This window comes from Nothobranchius furzeri, chromosome 8 (assembly GCF_043380555.1).
Source record: "Nothobranchius furzeri strain GRZ-AD chromosome 8, NfurGRZ-RIMD1, whole genome shotgun sequence".
NCBI classification, from domain to species: Eukaryota; Metazoa; Chordata; class Actinopteri; order Cyprinodontiformes; family Nothobranchiidae; genus Nothobranchius; species Nothobranchius furzeri.
Window position 1 is genome coordinate 63,514,830 of NC_091748.1, and position 13,346 is coordinate 63,528,175.

The 13,346-nt window shown below is 42.8% G+C and overlaps 1 protein-coding gene across 1 annotated transcript in view; it reads right to left on the minus strand.

Annotated features, from left to right (window-relative positions):
• LOC107392622 (adhesion G protein-coupled receptor D2) overlaps positions 1-13,346 on the minus strand; it is a 144,945-nt gene that overhangs the window by 116,202 nt on the left and 15,397 nt on the right. The window contains exons 15-19 of the mRNA XM_054752261.2: positions 12,477-12,579; positions 11,104-11,257; positions 10,885-11,018; positions 9,226-9,341; positions 7,799-7,919 (exon numbers count right to left, since the gene is read on the minus strand). Coding sequence (XP_054608236.2) covers positions 7,799-7,919; positions 9,226-9,341; positions 10,885-11,018; positions 11,104-11,257; positions 12,477-12,579 — 628 coding nt within the window. The remainder of the gene's footprint in view (positions 1-7,798; positions 7,920-9,225; positions 9,342-10,884; positions 11,019-11,103; positions 11,258-12,476; positions 12,580-13,346) is intronic.

A 13,346-nucleotide genomic window follows, 5' to 3' on the forward strand; every position in this document is an offset into this window, starting at 1 on the left:
GCCCTGGGACTTCTGGAGCCGTCCCTGGACCGGGGGGTCCTGTCAGAACCCAAGCCCCCAAACCGGCCTCTCCCAGCTAACCGGCCTCCATCTTGGACCACATTTCCCAGCAAGCTCCTCGCGGGAACTCCCGGCATTCTCCCAGTCACACCCAAGCCTATATATGGAAGACGCCGCACCGGCTCTTCACTCAGTCATCGTTTCATTGAAACCCCTGATCAGAGTTCTCTACCGAATAATCCAGACATCAAACATCCTTACCAAGTTCAACTCCCGTACCCAGTCGACCATCGTGACACTGTTGGCAGGAAGGATCTCCAGTAGCGGTCAGTGTTGCAGCAAATTGAAGAAGCCTCTGACTGAAGACTGACTGTTGTCGGACAGTCTTGTGAAGAGAATGATCAGGGTTGTCCATCATTTCCTTGATTCTCTGGAGAATCCTTCTTTGCATTATCTCCTCCAGCGGTTCCACAGTCGTCCCCAGAACAGAACCAGCCTTTTTTATTAGGCTGTTGAGCCTTTTCAGGTCCCTGCTTCTGATGCTGCTACCCCAACAGACGATGGCTGAAGAGATTACACTCTCAACAACAGACTTGTAGAAGATCTGCAGCATCTTGCTACAGACACTGAAGGACCTAAGCGTCCTCAAGAAGTGCAGTCTGCTGTGTCCCTTCTTGTAAATGGCTTTGCTGTTCTTTCTCCAGTCCAGTCTGTTGTCCAGGTGAACTCCAAGATACTTGTATTCCTCAACCACCTCCACTTCTTCTCCCATGATGGAAACAGTGTTTGACTCCACCCTGTTTCTTCTGAAGTCTAAAACATCTCCTTTGTTTTGTTCACGTTCAAGGTCAGATGATTGTTTCCACACCATGCCACAAAGCGCTCCACCAGCTCTCTGTACTCAGCTTCCTGTCCATCTCTGATACACCTGACGACTGCAGAGTCATCTGAGTATTTCTGTAGATGACAGGTCTCTGATTTGTACTTGAAGTCCGAGGTGTACAGGGTGAAAAGGAATGGTGAGAGTACAGTCCCCTGTGGTGCTCCAATGTTACTGATCACCTGGTTTGATGTGCAGTTATTCAGCCTGACAAACTGTGGTCTGTTTGTCAGGTAGTCTTTAATCCAGGCGATAGTTGAGGGCCCCAACTGTGTCTTCTGGAGTTTCTGGCAAAGTACATCAGGCTGGATTGTGTTAAATGCACTGGAGAAATCAAAGAACATGACCCTCACAGTGTTGTCTGCTTTGTCCAGATGACAGTGGATTGGTTGAAGCAGCTGGATGATGGCATCTTCAACTCCAACTCCATGGCGATAAGCAAACTGCAGCAGGTCCTGATATGTCCTAGTTTGCTTATTCAGGTGGACCAGCAGGAGTCTCTCCAGGACCTTCATGATGTGGGATGTCAGGACAACCGGTCTGTAGTCGTCATTGACTGATGGGCGAGTTTTCTTTGGAACTGGAACAAGGCAGGATGTCTTCCACAGGACTGGAACCTTCTCCTGGGCCAGGCTGAGGTTGAAGAGGTGCTGCAGAATCCCACAGAGCTGCTCTGCACAGGCCTTCAGTACCCTGGGGCTGACACCATCTGGACCTGCAGCCTTGTTCCTGTTCAGTCTCTCCAGCTGCCTCTTCACCTGGCTTCTAGAGACAGATAGATGGGAGGAGGAGGTAAATGGGGCAGCAGTATCTCCTGACTTGGTTGAAGACAGATTTATAAAACCAGAAGAGTCCATGACTGCGTTAGAGAACAAAAGACCTGGTGTGTGACAGGAAAATGTTGGATCAGACGAGGACCGGGTGTCTTATTGGCTGGGGACAGGCAAGGAGGATGCTGGGTTTGTTCCTGAACTGAACCTATTGAAGAACTTGTTCAGTTCATTGGCTGTGCCCAGGCTGCCATCTGTGCAATCCTTCCTCTGCTTGAAGCCTGTGATCTTCTTCATCCCTGACCAGACATCTCTGAAATTGTTCCTCTGTAGTTTGTTCTCCAGCTTCTTCCTGTATGCCTCCTTGCTGTCTCTGATCTTGATCTTCAGTTGCTTCTGTATACTCCTCAATAATTCCCTGTCTCCCTCCTTGAAGGCTCTTTTTTTCTCATTTAGCAGATTCTTCAGTTCACTGGTGATCCAGGGTTTGTTATTAGCAAATCATCTCACTGTTCTGGTGGGTATGACATTGTCCACACAGAAGGTTATATAGTCAGTGACACATCCAGTCATGGCATTTATGTCCTCTTCATATTCTTGGCAGAGAGTCATCCAATCTGTGGTCTCAAAACAACCCTGCAGGGCTTCTTCAGCATCCTGTGACCATTTTCACACAGTTCGTCTTGTCACAGGTTGCCTCTGAACAAGTGGTTTGTATTATGAGCAGAGAAAAACAAGATTTTGATCTGATTGTCCCAGAGGAGGTCTTGTTTTGGACATGTTTGCATTCTTTACTTTTGCATAACACAAATCCATTGCCTTGTTTTCTCTGGTGGAGCAGCAGACAAACTGTTGAAATGTTTTAAGTGTAGCAGAGAGCGAGGCATGATTAAACTCACCATATATAGCCACAAATGCACTGGGGTGCTGGGTTTGTAGCTTAGCGACAACGGAACTGATGGCATCACATGCATTTTCAGCAATGGCTGAAGTTGGAATATAAACTGTTGCCAACACAACACTGGTGAACTCTCTTGGCAAATAATATGGGCGACAGCTTACTGCCAAGAGTTCAACATCTGGGCTGCAGAGATGACATTTCACCGAAACATGTTGTTGACAAGCACTGCCACTCCACTTCCTTTTCTTTTTCCGCTCGTCTTCAGATCTGTCTGCTCGTACAGTCAGGAATCCTGGCAGAGAGACGCTGGAATCTGGGATATGGCCCTCTAGCCACGTTTCAGTGAAACACAACACTGCACTGCCGAAACTCTTGCTGAGTCCATGAAAGGGCTTGGAGTTCCTCCATCTTGTTGGCCAGTGATCTCACGTTGCCCATTATGATCAATGGAAGAGATGGTTTGAATTTCCTCTTTCTCTGTCTCTGTTTTGCTCCCGCTCTGCACCCACGCTTCTTGCGTTTTAGCTCATTTTGGATTTTTAGCTTCATTTGAGGTATTATTTCAGTCTTTCCAATGTTAATCAGCTGCTCCCGACTGTAAACCAGCTTGTTGCCATGGTTACGCATCATAACAAATGCTAAAAAAGTGAAAAAATAGCAGTAAAAATCCTCCAAGCTTCACAGCACCAGAAACAGGAAAGTAAAATGTCCAAAAAAATACTGTTTTTCTTGAGAAACTAGAAGAAAAATTGTCCAAGAAAAGGCTTAACTTACATATAGTCAACAGAGCTACTCCAACATACAGCCACCCAGAGCAGCGCAGTTCTAGAATGTCATGAATGTCAATCATGGAAGTGGAGAGAAGAGCTTAAGGTGCAATACATTTTTCTGCCTCTAGATGGTGCCGTCTGAGAAAATACTGCATTTCTGCACTTGAGCATTCCCGTGTATGGTAATCAGTTCACTGGTAAAAATGGTCATACGCTATGTTGCTTTTATCTGTATAGCGCCTTTGACCATTCTATAACCCCCCCCCCCAAGGCACTTCACAAGCCATCCACTCACACACACACACACACACACACACACACGCTGATGAACTACAATGTAGCCACAGCTGCCCTTGGGTGCTCTGATGGAAGCGAGGCTGCCGTACACAGGCGCCACCGGTCCCTTCAACCACCACCAGCGGACAAGTAGGGTTAAGTGTCTTGCCCAAGGACACGGTGACAGCGACTGAACAGGATGGTGAAAAAATCAATTATTAAAAAAATATTTTACAAAAGTTTCCCAATTCATATTAGTTTATTTTTTTTACATTTTTAAAAGCAAGTAATTGTCCTTCACCTTTGTCTAAAATACTTGTTTTATTTTGTGAAAATACAGCAGGTTACACATTTTACAGGAGTTTTCTTTCAAACTTCCTTTAACAAAGTATATTGATCAAGACCAGTTGTTCAGAGGTGGTATTGCAACAACAGGACAAATTTTCCGGCTGCTGGGATGTTGGTTCACTGCTGACACGTTCCAGCACCATATTCAGAGCCTAATCATACAGGATAAGGACTCATTTCTACCATTAAGTTTACTTCACAACAGTATTTACCGTTAGAACATCTTCTGGGCTCAGAATCAGCTGCTTAACTTGTCAAGTCTGCCATCTTACACAGTCCCAGCCTCACCTTGCTGAGTGGACACTTGAGCACAACAGTGCCCCCTAGTGGCTGGTAGATGCAAACATAAACCCAGTGTCATGCCTGACAGAATAAAAATTTGATTATTTATCTTTTTAAATATAGCTTTAAAAGGAGAAACTGTACACCTCTGAATGCTCCGTGGAGGTATTGTTTTTTTTTTATTTAGCTTTTTATTAAAATGCTCCATATTCTAACTTTGAAGAGTTTAAAATGTTTTGTCCAAATTTTTGAGACATTCCATACAGTTTATAAGCGTGACTTCATCACGTGACAGCACGCCGAGAGAAAAATGGCAGCTTGCGCACCAGCTGACCTTTCTAAACACGACACAACTTCTGCAGTTTGGGAGTATTTTGGGTTTGAAGCAAACTTAAAAGGGGAGCCAGTAATTTGTGCAAATAAAAGATGACCGCGAAAGATACACGCCCCGTCGTCACAGCAGAGGAGCAGGCTGTTGCTGAAATAGCAGATTTCTGTCAGGAGCCTGTTATTAAAAGACAACAATGTGCTTTTCTGGTGGAAAAGAAGCTGCCAGCCTTCCCCAAATGTCGCGATTTGCCCCAAAGTAACCGGATGTCTGTCACAGGCAAGCCCCCAAAATGCGGCTCAAATTGAATCAATCCTGGAAGTACCAAAAATTGCGGTTCCACCCTCATCCGCTGGGGGCTGGTGTCAGAAGCGAGCAAATCCTCATTGACTTCCATGTTAAAAATACCAATTTCACAGCAGAAATAAACCTGTTTACAGCCTGGTTCCAAAACATGTTTTTTGTTTAAATTATCTAGTTTACACTCATGACAACTCTGAGGGGGGTGAATTTTTTTCTCACTCTTCTGTTTAAGTGTATTAAAAGCCTAAAATTCTGTATAATTAATGAGCATCAGACCCACGTGACCACCACCTCAGACCCACGTGACCACAGAGCTAGCTCCGTGGAAAGGCCTCAGTAGAGCCTCGGTCTGGCCTGGAAACTGTTCCGGGATTTTGAGTCTCTGTGTTTGTGTATTCATCTTTGGATATTTTTAGTGCAATTGTTGGACAAAATGACTTGCTGTGGCATTAATTGCACTAATAGAGCATCCAAGGAGTCTCCATTTTTTTCGGTAAGTAAAATTATATTTATGTATTTTAGGTCACTGCCGAGCTGAGCTTGGATTTCAACATGTACTGTTTAACCATGAAATTTAAATGTAATAGGGTAAAACCCAGTGCATTTAACATGATGCTGCACTTTAGAAAATGGGTTGAAATATAACATGTTGGTGGAGCTGGGTTCCCACTATCGGCTTGTGGAGCTCTCGGGAGACCTCTGTTTTCCACCCGTTTCTACTCTCCCAGCAGCCCGGCGCATCTCTGTCTGATCGCGGCTTCTGTCTGCTGCGCGGGCTGACGGCTTGTGAAGCTCTGGATGGAAACCTTTGCACTCGGTTCTCCCCAGCGGCAGCTCAGCGCATCTCAGACCGCAGCGGCGCTTGTCTGCTGTGCGACTGCCAGCTTTTGGAGGTCTCGGGAGACCCCTGTGTTCCACCCGGTTTTACCCAGCGGTCAGCCCAGCGTATCTCCGACTCAGAAGCTCTGGTGTTGTGCACAGTTAACTCCGGTTGTAGCTAGGTTGCTACCTCCGTTAGCTTAGCTCCCACCTCCGCATTAGCTTTGGGTTAGCTTGTAGCTAGTTCGACCGGGTGTCGTCAGTTGATCCCAGCCTTACAGCCCCACCCTCAGCTCCACCTCTCTTTCTTTTTTGTGGAATTGTCTGGGCTTGACGGAACCTGTGACACGGTCAAAATGGCGGTGGTGGCCACCTCCCATTTTAGCACAAAAACTTATTATTGGAGTCTATGGAAACCCATTGTCCAATATTTATATGTCGATGGTCACTGGCACATCGAAGCGGGTTTTCAGCAGTCGGAGGTTGAAGCCGGTAAAAGTAACATTCTTTTTCAGGTGAAAAATATACTTTTATAAGTTGCATTTATTAAAAGTTGTTAATATTACGTGTATTATGTTGTTATTGTTTTAGTAATAGTGTTTGTTATTCAGTTTCTGAATGATGAAGGTTCAAACCCACAGCTTGGTGATTCTACTTGAGGCTTACGTCATCATTTTGAAATTTGTCCCGTTCATACCGTACATCTTGGTAAAATGTGGGGAAAGCTTGCTGGTATTAAAAATTGGATACCACCCAGGCCTAATGTCATACTGAGACTGCTGGTAAAGAACCACCAGAACTTGTTTTAGTCTGTGTGGAGTTTCCTTTCTACAGTTCAGACACAAACCAGGTGCTGCTCCTGGTGGAGTTTGGTTACTGAGCCTCCATCGATCCAAGCTAAGTGTTTGAGAGCTCTTTAACTCACTCCCACTCAAAGCTAGTTGGTTTGGAAAGGCACTTAATGCCCCCCCCCCCCCCCCCCCACACACACACACACACACACACACACACAACCCACCACCACCACACATAAATTTAGTGAAAGGTTGGAGGAGCCAGATTGGAACGGGGCCTTAGCTTCACCTTGGATGCTGTCATTCGATTCCTGCATGAGCAAATCGTCCGATTCTGCTCTTGCTCATTTTAGTACATTTAAACATCAGAATCAATTCCTTTCATTGTCAGGGAGATCTTCTCATGCCTAAATCCTCATGTTTCCCCACATTTTTGCTTAGTCGAGCATTTCAAATAAAAGCTCTATGATTGTTGTGGTAATTGCTATAAAAAGAGATGCTGAAGTGACATAAAACAAATGATCATCACTGATGGGGAGATCGGCAGAGAGGACTTGCAGGTGGACAGCTGAAATGAACAGAGCCAGACAGAAACGTGTGAAACAGAATTATCTATGTTACAGCTCAGTAAAACTGTCTTAATTATGGAAAAACATAATTCGATATGAGAAAATAAACTATTTATGGTAACTATGAGATTAATGATCAGAGTGTAGCAAAGACTTTTATTGATTTTCCTGTTAAATATACAGCTCAGTTACAGAGAGAAGCGATTAAAGACCAGCTGAAACAGATGCAGAGGAACCTGAGGCCGCCTGCTGCAGGCAGAGAGCTGATCATTAAAAAAACACAACCCTACAGCAGAAACTCTTTTGAAAACAAATATTTATCTAGAACTATTTTCATGAAGAATGCCCTTCTGTAAATTCCTGGCATGGTTATAAAGGTAATCTATCACATACAAGACTTTCACATATATGAAAGAATGATGATTTTACTTTTATATTCATAGATTTGTGAACAAAAATGTATTTTTGACAAAACACTTGCTTTTTATGATGCAAAGTTTGCATTGTTTGTTCTCGTCAATGTGTGTATAAGTGGACACATTTTAACTCCAACCTGTAACATGTGGACATTTTGCTTGTCCACACATTTAGTTTTGATTAGTTTAGGTTAGGGTTAGGCAGAGTGGAGTCACTAAAATGAATGAAAGTCAATGAAGGTCCACACAAACATATAAATACAAATGTGTGTGTGTGTGTGTGTGTGTGTGTGTGTGTGTGTGTGTGTGTGTGTGTGTGTGTGTGTGTGTGTGTGTGTGTACCTGTAGGGAATTGAGGAGGATGAAGAGGTAGGCCATAACGATGGATAGTGGCACTAAGACGCCACACAGCCACGTCAGCCCGAGGATCGGCAGCAACACCAACACTGCTTTCACTGCAGCTCTGTGCTCACACATCAATAAATCTAAATTATAAATTTGTTTGCAACAGATTTATTTGTGCAAAGACACAAGGGAAGGTTCATTATTTTACTGGCAAATGAGCTTAAAAACTGAATTTACAAACCAATTAAATTTCAGTTCTAAAATACGTCAAGCTGAAGAAAGTTTAATTTGCAAACCAGCGAGCAAAACTGGTTTAAATGGTGCTGAATCGTTCAAATCAGGATTCATTTGAACAGGAGAAATGTTCCCGAATCCAGCTTGAAGGAGTTATTTGACTATTCATTTCCTGTTTTGAAGTTGCAGACCTGTTTGGATAAAACTGAGCCACTCTGGGAGGCGGCTTGTTTCACATACAAAACCATGTGTGAAGGAAAGCTCATGAGGTGACAACTTCCCACGTTCAATCCAACTTAAATCTGTTTGGAGTGAAATTAGCTTCCTGCTCAGGTGACCACCAGACCGCAACAGCTGTGTGTGTATTTGTGTGTTTGAGGCAGGTCATGCGATGAGGCCTAGTTTACTCTGTGGAGGAATGTGTTTGGGTTTCCGAGTCAGCCGCCACCCAGGGCTCCCCGATGGCTCAAGGCCTGCTTTCAAAACCCTTACAGAGCATCCAGTGTGCACCCCAGTGGGATTAAGCCGTGTTAAGAGGACGATCATATCGTACAAATCTGCGAACATCATTTTTAGGTTAGAATTATTGAGAAGCTTGTCCAGCACTATTTCAACACGATTATAAAGCAGGAAAAACTAAAAGCAACATAATGATGTTGTCCCACATCAAAAATAGCACTAAAAGGACAAAGAAGATATCGATTTGTCTTAAGTCTGAGTTTCATAGAAAAACTGTATCTGTGGTAAAGCCTGTAGTGTTTTAAACCAAAAGGGAAACAATTCTACAAAATTAAAAATTAAAAAAAATAAAACAAGTGATAAAACAAGCTTTTTCCACAAACGGGGATCTTATGAAGCTCCATATTTGGAAAATAGTCCAAATATGTGTAATAATCTAAACCAATTTTTTTGATAAAATAGAATTCAAAAGTTATCAAACAGATTTTAGCATCATGACATTCCAAAAGTAATTATTTAATCCAAACAATGCAGAGAACATTGAAGGACAGAATAACAAGAGAATGATACGATTCCCACAGATTACTTTTAAATTAAAAACATAGAAATTTCAGAAAAAAATCTTATTTTTATACAAATACCTTATACAAATAAAATAAATCCTGATACTGTTCATGAAGCAGACCAGCCACCAGGTTGTTGAATAAATGTCGCCTCCTAGTGGCAGCTACCTGATCTGCTCACAGGCCTGCTCAGCAGGACTTGTGTCCGAGGCGAGCATGATGGACCTTCGTTTTGCTGTGGAGACGGTGATGATCACCACCCTGGTCAGTACCAAGACATTCACCTGGAAAATCAAACAGAAAGAATCAAATATGCAAGACGGCTGAGGTCATAGTGGCACAGCAAAGGTGCAGAGAAGAGTAAAGACGGTGCTGCTGTTTCTGAAAAAGTAGTTCAGTTAGGACTTTGATGACACCAGTGTTCATTTTGACAAGAACATTTGATTTAGTTTCAGTTTTAGTCTTTTGACTGAAATTCTTTTTAGTCACAATTTAGTCGTCCAATTTCTTTTAGTTTTAGTCTTATTTTAGTCGACTAAAATGATGTATTTTTCTTCTGATGCAATAATTTTCAAATTCTGTAAAGGAAATGTAAACTACACCTACTTAAACTGTAAAGAAATATGCAAAATTCACATTTCACACTTTGGATCAATACAACTCTGTATTTATAATTGTTTCTATAACAATAATTATTGGAAAAACCAAACAGAACACTTAGTTTGAAATTGTGCCTCTCAGTATTAATAAAATAGACTGTATATTATACAGTAATATTTGTAAACATGACAGAAAATGACATCATACCATCAAAACATTATAATGTGTTACTCTATGCAGCGGTAAATTAAAGATAAGAATTTTTTTCAGGTGTATTTATTAGAGTTTTTATTAGACTGATTGACCGGGGGGTCCGCTAGAACAGCGAACGCTGATCATACCGGCTGTAGCGGTGCCACAAGAGCAAAAATTATTAAACAAGACGTGTGGCATGCTGATGCGTGAGTTCGATTTGGTTCGCTGAGCTCAGGCGTTACGTCGATCTGTTTCTTTTGTGTCCAGCTGCGACTTTGAACCATCCACTCGCAAAAAGTGCAGGTCCTGACCGTTACCCCAACCCTGAAACAAACATAAAAATGGTGCTACACATAATACTTTTACAAATTTTAATTATGCAAACACACATTTTGGTGACAGAGTGGTTATGGGTAGGGTAAGGATTATTTTTTGTAAGTGGGTCGTCTCTACTCACAGCTGGGCGCAAAAGAAACAGATCTGGAGGGGGAACACAGATCTACGCAACACCGGCATCAGTCGTCATCTACTGCTGCTGACACCTTAACACTTATAACCAGGGGGAGCCCCCGATGTGTACTCAATGAGTACTACTCATCAAGCAAATACTTTTCAGACCGTCACATCTACTGCTTTTATTCCGAGCCGTGGACATTTTCTCCCTATAGACATAACATTTACTGGCATAAACATCAGTATGTGATGTCTGGTTAGTGGAAGCTGGTTCAAAACAGCAGCCGGCTCCGGACTCTGACTGGTTCTTTCCTCGTCTCGTCCCGCCTGTTCCATTTGCTGATCGGCTCATTTTTCTGGTTGCTTATCTTTTCCATTGTCTGATTGGACTTTCATTGTAATCTCTTACTCTTCAACAAAAATGTCGGTTAATAAGCGTCATAATTTAGTCATTATTGGCACGTACGTTTTAGTTTTAGTCTGCAAAAGTTCCTTTGTCACGAGAAATAAATTAATAAAAATGTAGTCAACAAAATTAACACTGAATGACACAAATGAAAGGTACTTTAATGTTCCAACCATGATGATGAAGATGACGGGCCCGACGAAGCCCCAAATGATTCCGTTCTGGACACTAAGCCAACAGTAGTCATCAGCTGAGTATTTACCCGAGGCTGATGCCAGTGTGATGGTGACTATCAGCACCGGCAGACCTGGAGGGAATGAGGAAAAACGACTAAAACCTTAAAGCAAGGAAGATTAAAACCGTAGGGTTATGGTTACATTAGAATGACGTACCCCAGCCAATAAGATAATAATACTTCATGTGATGGTCCTCGTTTAGGTTGACAGCAACTACTTTGCTCCAGAGCAGCAAACCCTCCACCAGCATCCAGCTAAAGGCTGCCATGAAGAAGAGATGGAGCAGCGCAGCAACAAGGGTGCAGGCCACCTTCAAACAAATCAACACACACATATTCACACAAACTGTGTTGCAATAATAGAAGAAAACAACTGAAGCTAAAAGTGTGATTATGCTTTACATTAGCAGAAAAATCGATGTCTCTGATAAAATTATTTATTACTTTGAGATTTAACATCCATTAGTAACACGAAAACTTAAATAACGAAACTACGTTTTTATTATTTTATTTATTTGCTAATTATTTCCATCATGGCTGGAAATAAATGCTATTAATATTTTAAATTTTATCTTAACCCTCCCACTGTCTTCATGGGTGTGACCCCGTGAGGAAAGTTGACCATTGAACAGGACTGATGGTTTATCCCTTTAGGTCCATGTGGCAGGGGTGAGGTGGTGCTCACTCCTCACCCCTGCCACATAGACCTAAAGGGATAAACCATCAGTCCTGCTCAATGGTCAACTTTCCTCACGGGGTCACACCCATTAGGACAGTGGGAAATAATGATGTAAAAATTGCTTCTTCTGCATCTCCATATAATTCATCAGACTTGATGAAATCCATCAATTGTCCTCCGATTATTTGGGGTTGGGTCACGGGGGCAGCAGACTAAGCAGAGAGGCACACACCCTCTTTCCAGCCACTTGGGGTAGTTCTGCGGGGGAATCCCAAAGGTCTCCTCCCAGTTGGACGTGTCCAAAAAACCTCAGCGGGGAGGCGTCCAGGAGGCATCCTGACCAGATGCCCGAGCCACCTCAACTGGCTCCTCTCGATGTGGAGGAGCAGCGAATCTACTCCGGATGACCGAGCTTCTCACCCCATCTCTAAGGGAAAGCCCAGCCACTCTGCGGCGAAAACTCATTTCGGCCACTTGTATCTGTGACCTCATGCTTTTGGTCACTACCCAAAGCTTGTGACCATAGGTGAGGGTTGGAACGTAGATAAACCGGCTCAGCTCTCTTCACCACGATAGACCGGTTCAACGACCGCATCACTGCAGACGCCTATCAATCTCTCGCTCCATCTTTCCCTAACTCGTGAACCTCCCTCGAGGTACTTAAACTCCTCCACTCAACCCTGACCCAGAGAAGGCATTCTACCTTTTTCCGACTCAAACCACGGTCTCAGATTTGTAGTACTTGATGCATTTTCCAATTCAAACAAAAATTCACTTTAATGACAAAGTTTGATCAAACTAGACAAGTTATATTAATGAAGGGTTTGAAAACTACAGATAAATAAAGATACCTTGTTGTGAATGGCAGAGCCACTGCAGAGCAGGATTATCTGGGCGCAGATCAGAGCTCCAAACAGGTTTTTATGGATGGATGTCCTGTCTGACTTAGGAATGCTGTGGATACAAAGGAATTAGAGAAACTGTGGCAGCAAAAACACACACATCACAATAACACCAGAAATGCAAACAGAAATTGTGCTTTTTAAAGAACGGTGCAGGATTTGGCTGTTTTTGAACAATTTGACTGCCAGAGCAGTGGTGGTTTTCTCTTCATAAGCCAGGTGACAAAAAGTGCGTATTTCACACAAATCTTTGTTTTTATGAAAGCAGGGATGGACAGTTGTTAGATTCTTGATGCAGCAATACATCTGATGCAAACTGGAACCAGTAATACAGAAATGAGTTCCTTGCAGATAAAGATGCATAGTGTCTTATCATCTTAGCCAATTTTAAACAATTAAAAACAATCTAACCAAGGCAGACACTTTATTAATAGACACAGTTGTTCACGAGATCAATTAAATCCAGATGTGTTTCGCTCAGAATATTTTACTCTTGCGATTTGATGTATCGCATAATGAAATAACGCGGGAGAAAACCCATGTGTGCATAAGAGTAACGTGCACACTTTGCACAAAACAGCTCCCAGTAGTTTACCACCTAACTACCTTTGATTTTCTTGTGAGGTGACAGTAGTGACCACACCTCCACCATGCAGCTCATGCATTAGTCAGCAGGCATATTAAATAAAGACAAATGAAACGGTGGGGAACTTGACTGAAGAAGCTTTAATTTGGTCTCAAAGGTTTCAACCTATCAAGCTCCAGTCCTATGTGCACTAATGCTTGACATTCACTATAATTTCACAGCATAAAGCAAAC